The sequence below is a fragment of the Chelonia mydas genome, chromosome 11, assembly GCF_015237465.2.
Source record: "Chelonia mydas isolate rCheMyd1 chromosome 11, rCheMyd1.pri.v2, whole genome shotgun sequence".
Taxonomy (NCBI): Eukaryota; Metazoa; Chordata; order Testudines; family Cheloniidae; genus Chelonia; species Chelonia mydas.
This window is the reverse complement of record NC_051251.2, coordinates 36,462,306-36,486,400: the sequence shown is the minus strand read 5'-3', so window position 1 is coordinate 36,486,400 and position 24,095 is coordinate 36,462,306. Positions and strand designations below refer to the sequence as shown.

The 24,095-nt window shown below is 42.5% G+C and overlaps 1 protein-coding gene and 1 long non-coding RNA gene across 7 annotated transcripts in view; one reads left to right on the top strand and one right to left on the bottom strand.

Moving 5' to 3' along the window:
• Positions 1-24,095, bottom strand: part of LOC119567388 — a 165,501-nt gene that overhangs the window by 48,046 nt on the left and 93,360 nt on the right. Inside the window, exon 6 of one of the 2 annotated variants that reach the window (XR_005227396.2) lies at positions 8,234-8,422. This is a non-coding gene — a long non-coding RNA (uncharacterized LOC119567388). Of the gene's footprint in view, positions 1-8,233; positions 8,423-19,980; positions 20,024-24,095 lie in introns of those variants that run through there. The other variant, XR_005227397.2, reaches the window with a different exon arrangement.
• The window catches only part of LOC102936940 (sodium channel protein type 2 subunit alpha), a 229,300-nt gene that overhangs the window by 132,989 nt on the left and 72,216 nt on the right, over positions 1-24,095 (top strand). For all 5 annotated transcript variants that reach the window (XM_043525375.1, XM_043525373.1, XM_043525372.1 and 2 more), the window contains one exon: positions 11,565-11,682. In XM_043525375.1, the coding sequence (XP_043381310.1) occupies positions 11,565-11,682 (118 nt within the window). The remainder of the gene's footprint in view (positions 1-11,564; positions 11,683-24,095) is intronic.

Here is a 24,095-nt window from a genome sequence, read left to right as displayed (position 1 = left end):
CAAGGCATCATGCAGTTCCCCACCATTACAGCAAGAAACTGCCTGAAACTTCTTGGTCACATGGCTGCCCGTACCTACATGGTGCAACATGCCAAACTCAGGATTTGACCACTCCAGTCGTGGCTCACGTCAGTGTATTGCGCAGCCCAGGACAGTTTGGACAGGCTCGTGACCTTGCCTTGCCCGGTCCTCGACTCCCTCTGGTGGTGGATCGACGCTCAGGAGGTGTGCTAAGGGGTCCCCTTTGCTGCCCCACTGCCGTCTCTGTTGTTGATGACAGACTCATCAGACTTGGGCTAGGGAGCTCATTGGGAGACAGCAGGACTCAAGGGCTCTGGTCGCAGGCAGATCTACGTCTCCACATCAATGTCAGAGAGCTGAGAGCGGTGTGCCTGGCATGTCAGACATTCTGTCCTTACCTAACTGGACAATGCATATCAGTCATGATGGACAATATGACAGCAATGTTCTATATCAACAAACAGAGGGGTGCATGCTCCTCTCCCCTGTGCCAAGAAGCCCTCATGCTGTGGGACTTTCAATTCACCTGCAGGCATCGTACCTCCCTGGGATTCAGAACAGGTTGGCGGACCACCTCAGCAGGTCATTCCACAGCTACGGGTGGTTCCTTTACCCGGATGTCGCAATTTCAGTGTTCCAGAGATGGAGGTTTCCTCCCATAGACCTCTTCACAACACGATGCAACAGGAAGTGCCAGCAATTTTGCTCCTTCCAAAATCATAGCCCGGGTTCCAGCATATATGCGTTCCTCCTCCATTGGGGAGGTTCTCGCCTATACACCTTTCCACTGATACCGCTTGTTCACAAGGTGTTGCTGAAGTTCCGTAGGGATCAAGCTCAGGTCATACTGATAGCAACAGCCTGGTCCCGTCAGCACTGGTACACATCCCTCCTAGACATGTCTGTGGGAGCCCCGATTACCTTGCCGCTCTGCCTGGACCTTCTTACACAGTATCACAGATGTCTCCAGCACCCAAACGTACAGTTGCTCCACCTCACTGAATGGAAGCTACATGGTTAAATCCATTGTAGCTTTCCTGCTCAGACCATGTTAGACAGGTCCTCCTTGGCAGTAGGAAACCCTCTACGAGAGCCACGTACCTTGCCAAGTGGAAGAGATTTTCAATCTGGTTGGCTCAGCTCCATTCACCCCCGGCACTAGCTTCAGTGCCACACATTCTGGACTACCTCCTCCATCTGAAGCAGGAGGGTCTCTTGTCATCTTCTATACGAGTGCACTTAGCTGCCATCTCGGCTTTCCACCCGGGCGTGCAGGGCCACTCGGTATTTGCTAATCCTATGGTCAGCCGATTCCTAAAGGGGCTCGACAGGTTATACCCTCACATCTGTCAGCCAGTCCCTGCCTGGGACCTCAGCTTGGTCCTTTCTAGATTCATGGGGCCTCCCTTTGAATCTTTAGCAACATGCTCCCTGCTCTACCTCTCTTACAAGGTTGCGTTCCTGGTAGCAATAACCTCAGCCAGGAGGGTGTCTAAGCTCAGGGCCTTGACATCAGACCCTCCATACACCATGTTCTATAAGTACCAGGGTCAGCTCAAGCCTCACCCTGCTTTCCTCCCAAAGATTGTCTCACAGTTTCACATCAACCAGGACGTTTTCCTCCCCGTTTTCTACCTTAAACCTCATTCCAGCGGCAGGGAGCAGAGACTCCACTCTCCGGATGACTGCAGGGTGCTGGTCTTTTACATCGAGAGAATGAAACTGTTCAGAAAGTCGGTCCAGTTGTTTGTGGCAGTGGCGGACAGGATGAAAGATCAGCTGGTTTCATCCCAGCCCATCTCGTCATGGATCGTGTCCTGTATCCGTGAGTGCTACTACCTGGCAGGCGTTCCCACACCTCCGATCACTACGCATTCTACCAGGGCGCAGGTTTCATCTACAGTGTTCCTGGCTCAGGTGACCACCCAGGAAATCTGCAGAGCGGCGACATGGTCCTCCATACGCACTTTCGCCGTGCACTATGCAATTATCCAGCAGGCCAGAGACAATGCAGCCTTCGGACGAGCAGTACTTCAATCAGTGGACAGCTCCGACCCCACCTCCTGAACTTGGCTTGGGAGTCACCTGATTGGAATGGACATGAACAAGTACTCGAAGAAGAAAAAACGAGTACTCACTTCTCATAACTGTTGTTCTTCAAGATGTGTTGTTCATGTCCATTCCAATACCCTCCCTCCTACCCCTCTGTCGGAGTAGCCGGCAAGAAGGAACTGAGGGGGTGGCAGGTTGGTGGGGCTCTATATTGAGCGCCATGAAGGCGCAACTCCAGGGGGCGCCCAGGCTGACCTGACGGATGCTGCTAGGGGAAAAATCTTCCGGCCACCGTGCGCGTGTGCGCGCACACACCTTATTGGAATGGACATGAACAACAAATCTCAAAGAACAACAGTTACAAGACGTTAGTAACTGTTTTTTCTGCCACCTTTACTTATGTTGATTAGTACCTTATTTAGCTATTAGGCTAATGATGGGGAGTAAAGTACTGCTCCGTTTGAGTTAGGGTGGCAGATTCTGGATCTAAATAAATAAATGGATACACTTCTGTCATGTCTTTCCATTTGGTTTCAACAATTAGAGCCTGTGATAGCAGCTCAGTTTTTTAAGTAGGAGCAGCATTTTCCTCTGAAATGAGAGAGAGATGAATAAGTAAGAAAATATTCCAAGGGTGAAAGAGCGAAAGAGGAGAGAATAAGAGAGGCATTCTAAGTGTTCCAATTCTGTCTCCACTTTGTAATAGAGTATAACCAGATACTTTTTTCTCTTGAGAAGTCCTTAGCATCGCTTATGGAACCCTGAGCATATATCTTTTTCCCATTTTAAGTAATCTCCTTTCCCCCACTACTCCAGTCACCATCCTCCTGATTAAGGAGGACTAGATCCAGCTCATTTGGAGCCAATTAGAAAAGCAGTTTAAGTGACTACAGCAGCATCAAATGAGAGAACCAAGGCACTCACTTGGACTAAGCATGTTTCCTTGGCAGCATTCCCAGTCCATATTTGCCTGAAGAGTGAGAGTCCTGCATGAATAATTGAGCTGCTTCCTCGCACTTCACTGTGACTCCTTTTGAGAGCGTTATGGTGACTAATTTGTTCGTTTTTTCCAAGCAGTATTTTTTTACTACTACGCATAAAATAGCATCTTTTTCCTGTTACCTTTTGTATAGCAATTGCTAGCTGTTACACATGTTCTTCAGCTTGGAATTTGGAAATTGTGTGAGGAATTTGCTTTTCTGAATATTTAAATGTGAACTATTCATGTTCTAAAACCTAAATCACATAGATCCATAGATCTTCAGTATTTCACACATTTTCTCATTTGCTGTTGCATCTAAAGTGATCATCACTGACAGTTCTCCATTTACTAACTACCACACTTCAGTTGTTTCCCAGGGTGCATAAAATCATAATTTAAAATATTTTGTGATTTTTTTTTTTTTAGTATTTAAATCTATTTAATTCAGATTTTTTATTTACACCATTTTTATGTCTTTACTTCTTTTTATATAGTCTTAATTGCCAAATTGGATATTTTGTAATTATCTTTAATTGTTTCTGAATTATTAGAATTTCAGATTTTACAGAGATTTATTTTTTCTCTGAAGAATTTTCACACTTAAAATGCACATATGTGCTGAAGAAAACATGTCCCAGCCTTATTGACATCCTTACTGTGAGAACAACACAAACTCAAGCACAAAATCGATAGGCAGATATCCCATGTTTACACCCACACTCTTTTGATATATAAAAGAAGTCAAGACAGCTGAAATCCTTCAGTTAAGTTACACTCCTCCATGGGGCTGTGCTCCTAAATCACTTAGGAGTAAATCCAATAGGGACTTAGGTGCTGCTTCACTCAGCATTGGAGCGCCTAACTTTCAGGCACCTAGCCACCCGGTGGAATCCACAGCTCCAAGTTATGCACTTAGGCTCCTGGTACAATGCATGGGGAGGAATGGGTGCTTAAGAATGGGATCCACAAAAGCCAGCAAGCTCAGCAGGGAGCTGTCTAAACGAGCCAATTGCAGATGCTGAGGAGAGGGTTGAGGCCTAAGCCTTGCCACTGTCAAAGAGTTAGGTAAGTCAGGGCTGAAGGGAGGTGCCAGTCTCCATTAGGGATTCACATGAATGCTCTGCTGAAGTTGGCATCCTAAGCTGTTCTTGGAAGAAAGGTGATAGTGCACATCTAACTCTGCGCAAAATGGCCCGGGGGGACCTAGGAGGAAGAGGAGGTAAGGAAAGGGACATACCCTCCCTTGTAGGCTTTATAGTTAGTGGGAGACTGGTGTTTGACACATTTCCCCCCCTCCCCCCCATGCCTGATGTGGTAAAGGTATTTGAACTTGGGGTTCTCACCTCTTAGGTGAGTTCCCTAACCACTAGACTATAGAGTTAGTCTGACTCTCTGTGGCCTAATGCATATTTAACTAACTAGTTATATACAGTGGAACAGCATCAGCTGTAGAGACAGAGAGATCTGGGCCTTAGGCCCCAATCCTGCAAATACTTACACATATTAATTTTACTACTGTCAGTAGCATCAAATAATATCAATAGGACTGCCCATAGTAGTAAAATTAAGCACGTGCATAAGAGTTTGCAGGAATAGAGGCTTAGGTGCTTTTGAAATATACATTTTAAAATCCTAACTTTAAGCTCCTATATTTGCAAATATTGGACTGTATATATATTACAGAATTCACAGTCACTTTGTTTTATTGAAAGTCTAAATAAATTTTCATTGTTAACTGTGAAGCAGTTTTGTTTTGAAGTGACACAGATTTTATGCCACAAAGCTTTTTTTTTTTTTTATCAAAAATACAATTTTACACCTGGCTTTCAAACCCGATGCATATAATTACCGGTAACTTTGAGTTCCGCATATCTACTCATGTTATTAATGGGACTATTCATATGAGGAAAATGATATATCTGTTTGTTGTTTGTAGGATCAGGGTCTTAATTTTCAGTATTTTGGGTTTGCAAATGGCAGTTGTGTAAATTCAAAGAAGAGATTCTAAGAGCAGTTGCACTTAAAAAAATACTGCACTTTTTATATCAATGTAAATTTTAATCTAAATTTGTAATGCCACAGATTTTCAAATTAATTTTGCAAAGGCTCAACCTGATTTAAATCAATGATTAAAAATAAAATCAAGTGATTTAGACTGCCTTGATTTAAACTGTTGCACCCTGTTGCTCCCTATTCTAAGGTAAGGGTAGAATTTCCAGTCTCTTGGAAACCACAGAACGATAACTATTTCTAAATGCTGACACTAATGGCAGCAGTTGTGTGAACAAATTTATAAAAATGAAGGATTCTTTAAAGCTTTTGATGTAAGGATATTAATCTGATTATTTAATTAGAAATCAGTTTAAACCTTTAATGAATAATCAGTTAGATTCTGTATGGGTTAACCACTGTCTCCTGTAAAAATTAGAATTCCTTCCAGACAACAAGAAAATTATACACAGATTTTCCTGACCCTTCTAATGTCTAGGCAAATGTTAAGAATTAACTGTGCTAAAATAGAGGACATAGCCAATGTGTGAAATGTTCAGAATACTTGTCTTTATGGAATGGGAATATTAGCAAGAACTTGTGGAAACTAAGAGACATATGGATGTACGGTTTTTCATCATATAAGCTATTTCTCCATGCTAGGAACAGCAGGCAAAGTTAAAGGTTAAAGCATCAAGAAAAGTGGGGGTATATTTCAATACATGAAGGCTTTGTATGGTGTAATTTTGAGTAGGAGCATGGGAAGTAAAAGGACAAGAAAATTTTCTTCCCTTCCTCCCTTTTATGAACTAGAGAGAGCACATTGCTATTGAGCAGGATAACATCCTGGTAACTTCTAGTGGTATGTCCCCATGTATCTATAAACTTCTATATGGGCGGCAATATACTTCCTAGACCTCCTGGTTTCAGCCATGTTCTGCAGAACCAGTTGGCCCTGTGCAAAATCTGTAGATGGCAAAGCAATTTAGTTCAATTATCAATCAGTACCAAAAGCTGGCTCTGTTTCCCCACACACTATAGGAAAGCTGTACTCTTTTTTTTTTACTTTATGTTGTTAGCGATTACAGTAGAACCTCAGAGTTATGAACACTTCAGAAATGGAGACAGGTTTCAGAGTGATAGCCGTGTTAGTCTGTATCAGCAAAAACAACGAGGAGTACTTGTGGCACCTTAGAGACTAACAAACTTATTTGGGCATAAGCTTTCGTGAGCTAAAACCCACTTCATCAGATGCATGGAGTGGAAAATACAGTAGGAAGATATATATACACAGTACATGAAAAGATGGGGGTTGCATTACCAAGTGGGGGGTCAGTTCTAATGAGACAATTCAATTAAAGTAGGCTATTATCAACAGGAGGAAAAATCACTTTTGTAGTGGTAATCAGGATGGCCCATTTCAAACAGTTGACAAGAAGGTGTGAGTAACATTAGCCTGGGAAATTAGTTTTTAGTTTTTGAAGTGACCCATCCACTCCCAGTCTTTATCAGGCCTAATTTGATGGTGTCTTGCATGGCCCCAGAGTATGCCAACATATTTATGGCTGACTTAGAACAACACTTTCTCAGCTCTTGTCCCCTAATGCCTCTACTCTACTTGCGCTACATTGATGACATCCTCATCATCTGGACCCATGGGAAGGAGGCCCTTGAAGAATTCCACCAGGATTTCAACAATTTCCACCCCACCATCAACTTCAGCCTGGACCAGTCCACACAAGACATCCACTTCCTGGACACTACAGTGCTAATAAGCGATGGTCACATAAACACCACCCTATACTGGAAACCTACTGACCGTTATACTTACCTACATGCCTCCAGCTTTCATCCAGACCACATCACACGATCCATTGTCTACAACCAAGCTCTAAGATACAACCGCATTTGCTCCAATCCTTCAGACAGAGACAAACACCTACAGGATCTCTATCAAGTGTTCTTAAAACTACAGTACCCACCTGCTGAAGTGAAGAAACAGATTGACAGAGCTAGAAGGGCACCCAGAAGTCACCTACTACAGGACAGGCCCAACGGAAAGTGACAGAACGCCACTAGCCGTCACGCTCAGCCCCCAACTAAAACCTCTCCAGCGCATCATCAAGGATTTACAACCTATCCTGAAGGACGATCCCTCACTCTCAGACCTTGGGGGACAGGCCTGTCCTCGCTTACAGACAGCCCCCCAACCTGAAGCAAATACTCACCAGTAACTACACACCACACCACACAACAAAAACACTAACCCAGAAACCTATCCCTGCAGCAACTCCCGTTGCCAACCCTGTCCACATATCTATTCAAGGGACACCATCATAGGATCTAACCACGTCAGCCACGCCATAAGGGGCTCATTCACCTGCACATCTACCAATGTGATATATGCCATCATGTGCCAGCAATGCCCCTCTGCCATGTACATTGGCCAAACCAGACAGTCTCTATACCGAAGAATAAATGGACACAAATGAGACATCAAGAATTATAACATTCAAAAACCAGTTGGAGAACACTTCAACCTCCCTGGACACTCAATAACAGGCTTAAAAGTGGCAATTCTTCAACAACAGAAACTTCAAAAACAGACTCCTACGAGAAACTGCAGAACTGGAATTAATTTGCAAACTGGACACCATCAAATTAGGCCTGAATAAAGACTGGGAGTGGATGGGTACCTACAAAAACTAAAAACTAATTTCCCCATGCTAATTTCCCCCTACTGTTACTCACACCTTCTTGTCAACTGTTTGAAATGGGCCACCCAGATTACCACTACAAAAGTGATTTTCCTTCTTTTGATAATAGCCCACTTTAATTGAATTGTCTCGTTAGAACTGACCCCCCGACTTGGTAAGGCAACTCCCATCTTTTCATGTACTGTGTATATATATCTTCGTACTGTATTTTCCACTCCATGTATCTAATGAAGTGGGTTTTAGCCCATATACATGTGCTAGTCTCTAAGGTGCCACAAGTACACCTCGTTGTTTCAGAAATGGAGGTTATTCATAACTCTGAAATGTTCTTACCTCTGAATAAACATTCTAGTGGTTGTTTCAAAAGTTTACAACTGAACATTGACTTAATACAACTTTGAAACTTTACGGAAGAAAAATGCTGCTTTAACCGTCTTAATTTAAATGAAACAATCAGAATCAGTTTCCTTACCTTTTCAAATCTTTTTTTAAACTTTCCCTTTATTTTTTAGTAGTTTACGTTGAACACAGTACTGTACTGTCTTTGGTGGGGTTTTTCCTTTTTTTTCCCGTCTTTGCTGCTGCCTCATTGTGTACGTCAGGTTCCAAATGAGGTGTGTGGTTGACTGGTCAGTTCGTAACTACTGCAGTGGTTGTATCGCTGAGAAATGCAGTCATAACGTAAGGGATTTCATTATTAATTAGATACATCATATTTTATTGCTTTTACTTCTTTTGTAACAAATACAGTAATCAGACACTATTATCCCGCCCTCTCCCCCTCAGAAAGGAAAGCAAGCCATAAAACCCTCTGTGATGCAAAAACAGTTTATACCAATGCTTATTACGTAGAAATAAAGTACTTTGAATATAATGTAAATCAAGAAACATTTCAGATTTAAGTAGTAACCTCTAGGATTAAGTTATCATAAATTAAACTCAAATATCATATACGCAGATTTATTTTTGTAATTATGATTATTTGTCTTATCCTGTGTTAATTCAGGCTCTCAAGCATCATCTGTTTTGAATTCAACATTATCTATTAATGTAGCTAAATGAGCAACTCACAGTTCAGGTGACAGGAAACTATTTTATGTTATAATTATTTTCTACTATATGGTACGAATAGGTAATATACTATGACAACTCAATAGCGTGTTTCTTTTTTGTTTTACTTTTTGCTTTTTTAAAATAATAAATCAGTACTTTTGAAGACTTAATTTGTTTTATAATCCGGTTCATAATTTTGGTTTACCCTGTCATTGCTTCAGCATTTTGCTATATAAATGCTATCCATGATGGAATGATGAAAGCAAAAGCTTAATGTAATACTGTAGTGTACAGAAACGGTATTTTCTTCAGTTTCAGAAATGTTGTGGGCAAAAAGTTGATATTGATGCTGCTTGCTTGCAATTTTTTTAATTAATACTCATACAAAAATTTGAAATAGGCTACATTATATATAAATATTATTAGTTTAGAGGCAATATTCCAGATATTCAGATTGTATATAAAGAGTAAATTAGGAAATAACTAGTTCAATTATGTTAATAAAAGCCAATAGCTTGCCCTACACCCTGTCATTAAGTTCTTTATATCTTCTCTCACAAATACAACAAAGTTACTTTTCCAAGCTATAGAAAAACAATATATTGACAAAGGTTTGGGGTATCCCCTTACATCTTCGTAAAATCAGGATTCTACTGAACATACCCTAGACACAGAATTGAAATAACTTTCTACTCTCTGAGCAACTCACACTTTTATGTGAATCCAGATATTGACAATTAAATAGTCTAATGTTGTAACTTAATTACATCTGTTAAAAACACAACTATCCTTCAATACCTGGAGATTATACTATTTCCATAGTTTGTTTGAATTAATGTATAAATATAATTTGCTTGCTACTTCTGTTTTCACACATGTTTTTTTTTTTTTTTAAATCGCCTTTAATTGGAATAATGCCTCTAACTGTTCTGTTGGCACTACTGAGGTATAGAAAGTATCTCTTAATAATGCAAGTCTGCGTTCATTAATATTAGTTCCATACAACTGACTCTTTGTTGTGCTAAGTGTGCTTACATCATTCCCTACATACATTTAGCTATGTATCAGTGCAGCCATTACTGATGTTATATACTACATGGTAATAACATTGTAATAAGCCAGAGAATGATGTGATGAAAACTACTTTGATTTAGTTTGGTACTCAGACTTGTCTAAGGTTAACTATACAGTACAGCTCCATGCTTTTTTAAAATTATCAGGATACAGACTTTGATTACTTCGGCCAAGTGATCTTGCAATAATGGGGAATACCAAATAAATTCAGACATTTCTTTATATTACAGTTTAATTTAGTACTTCGGTAATTGTGTGTTAGCTGTTCTATATGTGTGTGTATATATATATGTGTGTATATATATGTATATGAAATATATTGATACATATATATCTGTATGTTGACTGGACAGGTATGAGCACCAGAGTAACCAGTAGTTTCAAAATGTACAGGAAAACACACGTGCATTAGCAAAAGAGAATGTAAAATAATGGCTATTGAAATTAAATTAACATGCTTTTTTTTTCCTTTCTGAAATTTCAGAAATCTGAAAGGTATTGTTGAAAAAGCATAATATATGTTTACATGTCAATGGTTGCAGGTTATGAAAAATTTTTAAATTAAGAATTGTCAATTCATATTTTTCTATTTGTGCAAATCTTTCTGTGCGGCTTCTTTTGGTTCGGTCATAGTGCTGGAAAAAACAGATGTGCCATTCACAATATACTCTGTATTATAGTCAGAGTGGGAGAATAATTTGAATAATTAAAATACTCTTTTAATATTATTGAAGCTTAATTTCAGTTTTATAAGTTGCTTATCTTAGTGCCCAAATTACATGTCTGCATGCCCAATATAAAGTGTTTCCACTGGGGGAAATTGTGCTGTTTCTAATTTTGTGACCTCATTTACAGTATTAAGGCAAATTGACACAGTATCTTCTATAAAATGGAGAGGTCAATGGTAATTCTAATCCATTTATAAATCTTTTGTCACATAAATCCGAACTACTTAGCTGCATCAGCCTGATGTTCAAGAAATAGCAGAAAACCTAGAGTAAAAAAATCATATATTTAATTTTTTCCTTTTATATTATAAAAACTTTTTTTTGAATGGCTCCTGACAGAAAAAACAAACAAACCATAACAACAAAAACTTTTTAAAAATACCAGATTTTTCTGGAGAACAATTTTATCCTGATGGTTGGCAACCATCAGGATCTTCAGTGTTATGGTTGAAGAGGCTGGTATGATGAAAGCTGCTCTCATCTTTAGGTTCCTAAATGATCCTGAAGCGCACAGTGTAATTTGTACTGATACAAAATGCAATAGGAGAAAAATATAGTAAGAAAACAATAGCAAATGACAAATCTCAAATGGACTTTGTATTAGAAAAGGACACAAGTGCTCCCATGTCCACCCACCCCACCCAAGACACACACTCTGAAAATACAGAGTTTGGTTAAAAAAAAAAAATTCCTTACTATTTTTACTCCAAACATTTTATAGTTCCATGTGATAACTAAAATAGCATGCCCTAGGGTTTACAGTTATAAAGATGCATCGTTTGCACACTTGTGGAGTGCTGACTGTGTTGGGTGGGGGTATGTATCTTTGGCCACATACACCAATGTTTGTTATTCCTTGCACATAGTGTTGCATGCTTAATATTAATTACAATTCAAAATAAATATGCTGATAAAAATAAAGTCTATATTCTGGGCTTTCATTTGCAGAAATTAAATATTTACAGCTCATCTGAAGGTAGTACAATTGATATAACTTCCCTTGGAGAAGAAAAAGCAGATGTTGACTCTGAAGAAGCACTAGAACCAAAGGCCTGTTTTGCAGAAGGTATGGAAAGAACATTTTGGTGTATCAATTCCCATTAGTGCAGGCTGCTACAGTGTTATAGTCCAGGCTTAAATTAGGATAGATGACAAGGGGTTGTAGACTCCAACCCGCAAATAAAGAGGGTTCTATGGTGAGCCGTCTGACGGTAAGAGGATATTCTAAAAGTATAAGCAACCTAAGGCCCTGACCCTACAATAATCTATACGTGTACTTAAATTTACACATTGTTAACAGTCACATTGAACTCAATGTGACTGTTCCTGGTATATAAAGTTAAGCATATGCATAGTCTTTCCAGGATCAAGGCCTAAGACTTTAAATTTTGTAACAAATAAGAGACCCAGTCATGCAAACTCTCACTCATGTAAGTAGTCCCTTTGATGTCAAATGGAGTACTCATATGAGTAAAAACTGCAGGATCAAGCCGTTCAGCCTTGTTTCTTGCAAAGAAGCCTACCCACACGTTCATATCCTATTGATTCTAATGGAACTCTGTTTGGGTGTATTCTTTTGCAGGATTGGGCCCTAATGAAATCCCACAATGCATAATTAAAATTTTGTATGTTATCTTACAATATTTTACCATCTTTTTGATTTCTGATGAGTATATTTTGGGACTACATTTTAATCTTTAATTTATGACTAAAACCCTTTTTAGCACTCTTGACATATTTTCCTTCATGTTGGGTCAATATGAAACTTGTTGAAGGTTCTGCCCGGTCCTCTCGATCCATTAATAACATTTCAAAAATAAAATAAATGGAAATGTTTAAAATGGTACTGGTTATTCTTTTCTGACATTCTAATTACAGTTTTCTAAATTATGCCCATTTTATAAAAACCTAGTTTTACCAGAAAAGGAAGATTTAAATTATTGGAGACAGGGGAGGGATTGAGGCAAAGAAAGTTAAGTCCATAAACTTCAAAGGGCCAAATTAGGAAAATCTGAACATTCAGAAATGTTGAGATGTCAAAAAGGTGATATTTTGGAATTTCATTTGTATAGCACCGTAAATGTACACACTGCTTAACAATGTGAAAAATCTGATAATAAAAATATGGAGTTCTTATAGAGAGCTTTTATCAGTAGAGCTCAAAGCACTTTATAAAGAAGGTTAGTATTATTATCCCCATGTTCACAAACACAAAGGACAAAATCTATACAGCCTAGTCCTAGTTTTCCAAAAAGTTTGAAAGGCATCTTCAATGTAAGTTTTCACCATTTCACTTTGGACAATTTTTGCACTTCTATTTTTCTACAAAATTAAAATTAAACGTTCATAAAAACGTTGAAGCTGTTAAGATAGAACTTCAAATCAACATTTGACTCAGATTAGGTCCCTTGTGACTTAGAATTGTTCTCACTTTTGTGTGAAAATGAACCCATTTTCAAGAAGAAAAAATTACAAACCATAAATATTTTTGCAACTCAGGACCATTTTCAAATTCTTAAATGCAAAAAAACCACTAAATTTTTGAGTATTTCACATTTTATTACAAATAGTTTTATCTAAATGCATGATATGCATTGCTGTCAAGGATGTAACAAACTTTTAGTTAACTAGGCATTTTGAATAACTCAAGATGAGATTATTGGGGCTGTAAAGTATATGCTCTTGGTCATTCCAGTAAAAGTTGTAGGAGTATATAGCATTTTTATGTGAGCTGATGAAATACAGTATAGTCTATGTGGAGGGCCCTACCAAATTCGTGGCCATGAAAAATGCGTCACGGACTGTGAAATCTGGTCTTTTGTGTACTTTTACTCTATACTATACATATTTCATGGGAGAGACCAGCATTTCTCTCACTGGGGGTTCTCACCCAAAAGGGAGTTGCAGGGAGGTTGCGGTATTGCCACCCTTACTTCTTCGCTGCCTTCAGAGCCGGGTGGCCAGAGAGCGGCAGCTGTTGGCTGAGTGCCAGGCCCTCTCAGAGGTCCAGAGAGGCCAGGGCCACTTCCAGCTTTTGATGCCCCTAGCTATAATAAAAATAAAAAATATTGACCCATGAAAACAAAATAAGGCACCAAAAAAAGAGAGACACATAATTTGAATTTTTTTTTATTTAACAAATGCTTTTCTAGCCTTTTTTTGTGCAAGTGCACTAATTGAGGAAAAATCTAGGTTTCGTGCAATGTCACAGTTGATATTAAGAATGGTGAGCCCATTCAAACGCTCTTGTCCCATAGTTGAACGGTGATAGTTCTTCACCTGCTTCAACACATTGAAAGTGCATTCACCCAAAGTCACTGATGCAGGCAAACTGACAAAAATATGCAATGCAAGTGTCTAAATTTGAGGCCCCCTTTGAGCTTGAGGCCCAGGTCAAATGGCCCTCCTGGCTCCCCCTCTGATTGGCCCTGCTGAGCACCTACCTCTGAAGGCAGCAATACCATACCATACCATGCCATCCTTACTTCTGTGCTGCTGTCTTCAGAGCTGGGCGGCCAGAGAGGATCAGCTGCTGACTGAGGGCCCAGCTCTGAAGGCAGCAGTGCCGAAGTAAGGGTGGCAATACCCTACCATACCATCCTTACCTCAGCACTATTGCTGGCAGTGGCTCTGCCTTCAGAGCTGGATTCCCAACCAGCAGCCACCGCTTTCTGTCCGCCCAACTCTGAAGGCAGTACCACCATCGGCAGCAGTGCAGAAGTAAGGGTAACAATACTTCAACCCCCCCTATAATAACCATGTGGACCCCACACACACACACACACAACTCCTTTTTGGGCCAGGATCCCTACAATTACAACACCATGAAATTTCAGATTTAAATATCTGAAATCATGAAATTTACGATTTTTAAAATCCTATGACCATGGAATTGACCAAAATGGACGGTGAATTTGGTAGGGCCCTATCTATGTGTAACAGATTGTCGTGGGAACAAATAACACTCCAGGGAGAGCTAGGATTTTACCTCTGGGGTCATTAAAATGTTTTAAGATATTTTATGTTTGACTCATCTCTTAAAAAGAATGGGAAAAGTGTTAGTGACCAAGTGGGCATGAAAGCTCTTGGGCTCTGCTAGAATATGAAATTTGCACAACTAAATCCTTCAGACCTCATAATGAAAACAGAGCTTTCCAAGGTGGAAGTGGACTGTACAGATCAGTGGTTCCTAAACTTTTTACTAAGGTAACGCACCAACTGCATTTTGTCTTCTTTTGCAACCCACTCAGGGTCCAAACTGGGTGGGCAAAAATCATAGGCGTGGTGACCCCATGCAGAGATCTTAAAGCTCAGAGCAGGAAGCTGGGCCCACTCTCACTATCCAACTCCATACAAACACTCCACGGCCTCCTCTCCACACCAGCCCTATGATCTAGAACCTTCCTGCGACTGGGTCAGAAGCACCATCTGGGACATATTACTATAGATGGTTCTTACAAACCTATATTTCATGAAAAGTTTACTTTTGTTCTAATCAGAATATTTATTGTTTTTCTCATCATATTTATTTGGGAAATTAGTATATTTTCCCAAACTTGTCTTGGGTAGAACCAGTAAGACAATATAAATTGTTAAAAACTGTATACAGAATAAATAATTATCGTAGTCGTAAATTGCGCCTTTAATACACCCTATTTGTTAAATCCTGTAGAACACTTTTCCTTTATTTTGACACATTAATAAGTGTTCCAAGTTATAGAGTAACAGCCGTGTTAGTCTGTATTCGCAAAAAGAAAAGGAGTACTTGTGGCACCTTAGAGACTAACCAATTTATTTGAGCATAAGCTTTCGTGAGCTACAGCTCACTTCATCGGATGCATAGTTATGTTATCTATAACTTAAGTGCCGGCAATATGCTTATTGCTGTACAAGGCAAAAAAGTCTTTGCCCTAAGGAGTTTCTATTCCAAAAGACAGACACAAATAAATTAAGATGCACTGCGAGACCCAGAGGATAGTTTTTAAACTGGAGGAAAGGGATTTCCTCAGTCTTTTTATCTTGCCTACTCTTGAGATGTCAGTCTTAGGCTTGATGATTTCGTATACAGTTTTTATCAATTTATATTGTCTTACTGGTTCTACCCAAGACAAGTTTGGGAAAATATACTAATTACTAATTAGGTTGAATTTATAGAAGTCGGGTTTTTAGATATCATTTTTATATAGTCAATTGTGTGTGTCCCCACACAAAATGCTTTAAGTGCATTAACTCGGCGGAGTGCTTCCACAGTACCCAGGCTAGTGTCGACTTCCGGAGCGTTGCACTTTGGGTAGCTATCCCACAGTTCCCACAGTCTCCACCACCCATTGGAATTCTGGGTTGAGATCCCAATGCCTAATGGGGCAAAAACATGTCGCGGGTGGTTCTGGGTACATGTCAACAGGCCCTCCCTCCCTCCGTGAAAGCAACGGCAGACAATCGTTTTTTTTCCTGAGTCACCTGTGCAGACACCATACCATGGCAAGCATGGAGCCCACTCAGCTCACTGTCACCGTACGTCTCCTGAGTGCTGGCAGACACGGTACTGCATTGCTACACAGCAGCAACCCATTGCCTTGTGGCAGCAGACGGTGCAATAGGCCTGATAACCATCATCATCATGTCCGAGGTGCTCCTGGCCGCCTCGGTAAGGTCAGTCAGGAGCGCCTGGGCAGACATGGGCGCAGGGACTAAAATAGGAGTGGCTCGACCGGGTCATTCTCTTTAGTCCTGCTGGCAGTTCTATTGTACCGTCTTCTGGCGATCAGCCAGGAGATGAGGATGGCTAGCAGTCCTACTGCACCGTCCGCTGCCAGCCAAAGATATAAAAGATAGATGGAATGGATCAAAACAAGAAATACACCAGATTTGTTTTGTATTCATTTGCTTCCCCCTCCCTCCCTCCCTGAAATCAACAGCCGACAATCGTTTCGGTGAGGTCTGTTGGGGCACCTTGAAAAGTTTAATGGAGATTCAGTCCTGCCTGAAATACCGGGGGGAGGGATAGCTCAGTGGTTTGAGCATTGGCCTGCTAACCCCAGGGTTTTGAGTTCAAACCTTGAGGGGGCCATTCTGTGTGACAGTTGTTTTTGTTTCTCTTTGATGTAAAGCCACCCCCTTTGTTGATTTTAATTCCCTGTAAGCCATGTCGTCAGTCGCCCCTCCCTCCGACAGAGCAACGGCAGAAAAATCGTTCCGTGACTTTTTTCTGTGCAGACGCCATACCATGGCAAGCATGGAGCCTGCTCAGATCACCTTGGGAATTAGGAGCACATTAAACACCATGTGCATTATCCAGCAGTATATGCAGAACCAGAACCTGGCAAAGCGAAACCAGGCGAGTAGGCGACATCAGCACAGCGACAAGAGTGATAAGGACATGGACACAGACTTCTCTCAAAGCACGGGCCCTGGCAATGTGGGCATCATGGTGTTAATGGGGCAGGTTCATGCGGTGGAACGCCGATTCTGGTCCCGGGAAACAAGCACAGGCTGATGGGACCGCATAGTGTTGCAGGTCTGGGATGATTTCCAGTGGCTGCGAAACTTTTGCATGCATAAGGGCACTTTCATGGAACTTTGTGATCTGCTTTCCCCTGCCCTGAGGCGCAAGAATACCAAGATGAGAGCAGCCTCACAGTTGAGAAGCGAGTGGCAATAGCCTTGTGGAAGCTTGCAACTCCAGACACCTACTGGTCAGTTGGGAATCAATTTAAAGTGGACAAATCTACTGTGGGGGCTGCTGTGATACAAGTAGCCAACGCAAGCAAAGATCTGCTGATATGAAGGGTAGTGACCCTGGGAAATGTGCAGGTCATAGTGGATGGCTTTGCTGCAGTGGGATTCCCTAACTGTGGTGGGGCCATAGACAGAACCCATATCCCTATCTTGGCACCGGAGCACCAAGCCAGCGAGTACATAAACCGCAAGGGGTACTTTTCAATAGTGCTGCAAGCACTGGTGGATCACAAGGGACGTTTCACCAACATCAACGTGGGATGGCCGGGAAAGGTACATGACGCTTGCATCTTCAGGAACTCTGGTCAGTTTCAAAAGCTGCAGGAAGGGACTTTATTCCCAGACCAGAAAATACCCGCTGGGGATGTTGAAGTGCCTACAGTTATCCTTGGGGACTCAGCCTATCCCTTAATGCCATGGCTCCTGAAGCCATACACAGGCAGCCTGGACAGTAGTCAGGAGCTGTTCAACTACAGGCTGAGCAAGTGCAGAATGGTGGTAGAATGTGCATTTGGACGGTTAAAAGCGCGCTGGCAGAGTTTACTGACTCGGTTAGACCTCAGTGAAACCAATATTCCCACTGTTATTACTGGTTTCCGAGTAGCAGCCGTGTTAGTCTATATTCGCAAAAAGAAAAGGAGCCACAAATACTCCTTTTCTTTTTACTGTTATTACTGCTTGCTGTGCGCTCCACAATATCTGTGAGAGTAAGGGGGAGACATTTATGGCGGGGTGGGAGGTTGAGGCAAATCGCCTGGCCGCTGGTTACGCACAGCCAGACACCAGGGCAGTTAGAAGAGCACAGGAGGGCGCGGTGCGCATCAGAGAAGCTTTGAAAACCAGTTTCATGACTGGCCAGGCTACGGAGTGACAGTTCTGTTTGTTTGTCCTCGATGAAACCCCCTGCCCCTTGGTTCACTCTGCTTCCCTGTAAGCTAACCACCCTCCCCTCCTCCCTTCGATCACCGCTTGCAGAAGCAATAAAAGTCATTGTTGCTTCACATTCATGCATTCTTTATTAATTCATCACACAAATAGGGGGATAACTGCCAAGGTAGCCCGGGAGGGATGGGGGAGGAGGGAAGGACAAGGCAACCCCGCACTTTAAAACTTTAAAACTTTAAAACTTATTGAATACCAGCCTTCTGTTGCTTGGGCAATCCTCTGGGGTGGAGTGGCTGGATGGCAGGAGGCCCCCCCACCATGTTCTTGGGCATCTGGCTGAGGAGGCTATGGAACTTGGGGAGGAGGGCGGTTGGTTACACAGGGGCTGTAGCGGCGGTCTGTGCTCCAGCTGCCTTTCCTGCAGCTCAACCATACGCTGGAGCATATTAGTTTGATCTTCCAGCAGCCTCAGCATTGAATCCTGCCTCCTCTCATCACGCTGCCGCCACCTTTCAGCTTCAGCCCTCTCTTCAGCCCTCCACCTCTCCTCCCGGTCATTTTGTGCTTTCCTGCACTCTGACATTGTCTGCCTCCACGCATTCGTCTGTGCGCTGTCAGTGTGAGAGGACAGCATGAGCTCAAAGAACATTTCATCGCGAGTGCGGTTTTTTCGCCTTCTGATCTTTGCTAGCCTCTGGGAAGGAGGAGATCCTGTGATCCTTGAAACACATGCAGCTGGTGGAGGAAAAAAAAAGGGACAGTGGTATTTAAAAAAACACATTTTATAGAATAATGGGTACACGCTTTCATGGTAAACCTTGCTGTTAACATTACATAAATAGCACATGTGCTTTCGTTACAAGGTCACATTTTGCCTCCCCCCACCATGTGGCTGACCCACCTCCCCATGGCTAACAGCGGGGAACATTTCTATTCAGCCACAGGCAAACAGCCCAGCAGGAACGGCACCTCTGAATGTCCCCTTAAGAAAAGCATCCTATTTCAACCAGGTGACCATGAATGGTATCACTTTCCTGAGGTTAACACAGAAAGATAAAGAACGGATGTTGTTTGATGCCAGCAAACATACACTGCAATGCTTTGTTCTGCAGTGATTCCCGACTATGCGCTACTGGCCTGGCGTGGTAAAGTGTCCTACCATGGTGGACGAAATAAGGCTGCCCTCCCCAGAAACCTTTTGCAAAGGCTTTGGGGGTACATCCAGGAGAGCTTTATGGAGATGTCCCTGGAGGATTTCCGCTCCATCCCCAGACACATTAACAGACTTTTCCAGTAGCTGTACTGGCCGCGAATGCCAGGGCAAATTAATCATTAAATACGCTTGCTTTTAAACCAGGTATACTATTTAAAAAGGTACACTCACCAGAGGTCCCTTCTCCGACTAGCAGATCCGGGAGGCAGCCTTGGGTGGGTTCGGGGGGTACTGGCTCCAGGTCCAGGGTGAGAAACAGTTCTTGGCTGTCGGGAAAACCGGTTTCTCTGCTTGCTTGCTGTGAGCTATCTACAACCTCATCATCTTCCTCGTCCCCAAAATCTGCTTCTGTGTTGCGTCCATCTCCATTGAAGGAGTCAAACAACACGGCTGGAGTAGTGGTGGCTGAAACCTCTAAAATGGCATGCAGCTCATCATAGAAGCGGCATGTTTTGGGCTCTGACCCGGAGCGGCCGTTCGCCTCTCTGGTTTTCTGGTAGGCTTGCCTCAGCTCCTTAAGTTTCACGCAGCACTGCTTCGGGTCCCTGTTATGGCCTCTGTCCTTCATGTCCTGGGAGATTTTTACAAATATTTTGGCGTTTTGAAAACTGGAACGGAGTTCTGATAGCACAGATTCCTCTCCCCATACAGCGATCAGATCCCGTACCTCCCGTTCGGTCCATGCTGGAGCTCTTTTGCAATTCTGGGACTCCATCATGGTCACTTCTGCTGATGAGCTCTGCACTCACCTGCAGCTTGCCACGCTGGCCAAACAGGAAATGAAATTCAAAAGTTCACGGGCCTTTTCCTGTCTACCTGACCAGTGCATCTGAGTTGAGAGTGCTGTCCAGAGCGGTCGCAATGGAGCACTGGCCAATACCGTCTAATTGCATCCACAGTACCCCAAATTCAACCCAACAAGGCCGATTTCAGTGCTAATCCCCTTGTTGGGGGTGGAGTAAGGAAATAGATTTTAAGAGCCCTTTAGGTTGAAAAAAAGGGCTTCGTCGTGTGGACGGGTGCAGGGTTGAATCGATTTTAATGCTGCTAAATTCAACCTCAACTCCTAGTGTAGACCAGGGCTAAGGGTTAATGTTTGTGAGACTCATGGAAGTCGTGAGTCTTTTGGAGGCATTTGAATGAGGAGAGAGTGGGGGCTTTGCACACTAGGATTGATATTTCATGCAGAGGGGCTACAGGGAGGAAGACATCAGGCTGTGAGTGAGAGAAAGAAAGTGGCAAGGCTGGTGTTGGAGAGGAGGGAGTGAGGGGGACACAATAAGAAACAGGATCCAAGATGTGTGCAGTGGTGCTGCCTAGCTTTCAAAGGCAAGGACAAAATGTTGATACAGTAGGGTACGAAGAAGTAGCAGAGGTGTTCAAAGACGGGAGACTTGTGGGGTCATCTACAGATGAGGATGGCATTTTTAACAGCTGTGTAATTGATCAAATGAAGGGAAAGGCACTATAAGAACATAAGAACGGCCATACTGGGTCAGACCAAAGGTCCATCTAACCCAGTATCCTGTCTTTTGGCAGTGGCCCATGCCAGGTGCCCCAGAGGGAATGAACAGAACAGGTAGTCACCAAGAGATCCTTCCCCTGTTGCCCATTCCCAGCTTCTGGCAAACAGTGGGAACTATGAAAATACTAAAAACTAACACTGTGGGAATCAAGGAGGCCAGAGAGGATGAGACTGCAGATCTTCCCAGTGCCGGCACCTGGCCACCTTCTTCCCCTGCCATAGCAGTCTAGCAGGGAATCTGTTGCAAACGTACCTTCACAGTATTTTTCAAAACCTGTTCCCCTCCCCCTGAAATTTTTGTCCATTTACCTCATACCCGTCTCATCCTCTCATCCATCTGCTGTTGCACAGCTTCTCTCTTTATTCATCTAATGACAGCACCACCCACCTTTGGAATTCAGATGAGGTCCACTGTTTTTGTGGGGGGATCCAGGACTAAGCCCTCCCTTCAGCTCAAACCTGGGCTGGAGGGGGGAGAGAACTCCTGAAAGGACCCAAACCTTCCCTCATGGATACTAAAGTGGGTCCTCAGCTCTTGGGGGAAGAAGCAGTGCTCCCTTTCCTCCCACTATGAATTGGAGGATTTTCATGATGCTGAGGGGTAAGTTTTTCAAACCCCAGAGACTCCAGGTCCCAAAAAGGCAAAAGCATGTGTGTTCTTCACAAGGCAGCAATTAGTGTTGTTAATGAACAGGTGGGGTGAAAATCAGAGGTTCAGCCCCTCTTCCACGCTGCAGCATGACTGGGCATGCAGAGTAGCCTGTTACTCTTTTGAAGCCTTCCCTCAGCCAGAAGTGTAATGGGAATTGTGCCTGTCTGAGTTTCTGCCCAAGAACCTTGCTCTGCCAGGTAAAGAGGCTCAGTTTTCAGGCAGCAGCAGAATGGGAATTGTGTCTTTTGATTATCAGCCGTAATCCTTTTTTTTTTTTCCCCAGGGAAGGGGGCTTTGAGTTTGAAAGGCTGGGAAAGGGTCTTTCTCTCCACCCTTCCCCTACTCCACAGACTGGCTTCACACTAAAGCATAAGAAGCATGTCAGGCAGCCTGTGACCAGAACAGAGACTCATCAGGATTCCACATCCTGCAGAACTACACCATTGGAGGAGTAAATGGGAAATCCCTTCCAATGTTCAAAAGGACCCCTGAGTTACTGAGTTAAGCCCTGAGTAGTAATAGGCTGCATCTGCAGTACTTGGGTGCTTGCCAGCCTGGGGGAGCAGGTAGGCAACCTTTTAGGCTCCTAGGGACATCTAACAAGCTACTTCCACAACTGAAGTATTTGTACCGGTACCCCACTGTGGTAGTATGGTCCCCAGGCCAGGATGAATAACATGCTATCTGTCCTCTGTAAATAGCCAGAGGAGCTACCACACATGCACCATTAGGAGAGAAGGAAAGGAAAAAAACTGCAGGACTTTCCCAGGACAGGGTGCCAGTGGCTTACAAGGAACTTGCTAACATTAGTGAAATGCCTTCCCTTTCAAGCAATATTAAATACAGTTTCTGGCAGATGCGTTCTAAAAGGACATCTGATTAAAATCACGTGTTAAACTAAAATGTGATATGAAAACAAAGAAATTTCATAAGATTTGGGAGCCTAAGTTTGGTGCAGCAGTAGCTTCACCAGCAAAACACTTTCAGAAGGAAAATTACTTCCAAAAGAGCACGTAGATCATAAGAGTGATGACACAGTATACAGCAGTTTCAAAGCTGCAGCTATCACCATTCAGACCAAAAGTTTTTCATATATTTAGTAAGGAAAGCCTACTCAGTAGAAAGCAAGTAGCTCATCATCTAGGGGTATGATCCTTGTGACATCTGGGGCTCTTTTCTTGTCAAACCCTTGATGTGATTTGTGACCAGAGCAATGGCTTTTAACTTGCTGGCCGCAAGGAAGCCATGTTACACCCTGAGTAGCAATCAGTCATCCTAAATAGATACCTTATACATCCAAATGCACAGATCAGAAAGAGAAGTTTGGGAAAACTTCAGATAAGTTAGTAGCTGAGAATACAGAGAGGCCTCAGACCTCACTATCAAAGCCAGCATAGCAATCTACTGGTTGCTACTAGCAGCAAGGGTATTCAGGAAGACACTATTACCATGGCAGAGGGAGAAATCTGAAGCAGAAGCTTCCAAAGAAACCTGGATAGATTTTTCTCCAAACCAACGATATCCTCAGCACGACAAAGACAAAATGAGCATTTGTGTATAAGAGGTCACAATTTCTGTACAAGACTCTTCCTTCTGATCCACCCTTTCTGCCCTCAGAATTTTAAGTAACAACTAGCAGTAGTCACAGCAAGGTACAGGTCATAAATTAGAAACCTATATCCTTTCATAGACAATAAGCTAGTCAGTGTCCTGCCCAGAGAAGCTGACCATTGATAACTGGAAAGCTGATGGAAAGGACTCATGCCCACCAGTTCTTCAAAATCAAGAAGAGCTTCTGAACCCAATGCAGAGAATTGCTCACCCATGGGTCAAAACAGACATAGCTCTGGCCATAATTTTACCAACACAGCAAAGAATTGCAAAGATCCAAAATTTCACTGCATTGATCATTCCCTGGCAGAGGTCATCCATAACCTATTATTTCCAAAGCTAGGATTGCTAGTGCCATGCATTGGCTTCATCCCTTGAGTGGGCTTCTCTGAATCACTTTTTGAGGTCCTTTTTGCACACTCCTAATGCCAGGCAATGCATTAGGTGTCATTCTCAGATGGCATCTGAATTGTCCTTTGTGGAACAGGTAAGTACAAATAATGTGCTCAAAGTTAACCCAGTTTCTACTCTAGACCCTTGTGTACTCACTATGGAAGCAAGCCTTGCAGTATGGGTAGCATACTTGGCAGACAAATTTCCAAAATCTCGAAGTACACATTCGTTAGATCACTTTGACAGTTCTACAAGTGGTATGTTTGAACAAAAAAATAAACCCCACCAAACCCCCAGCAGACATGGCCATGTGAAATTGAACCATGTGGCCACGTGGTTCTAGTCCAACATCCTGTGTATGACAGTGGCCAATATCAGCTGCATTTCAAACTATTTCATTAAATCAGTGGAAACTTGTATCTGGAAATGCTCTTAAATCAATTTAAACCTGTTTCATATCAG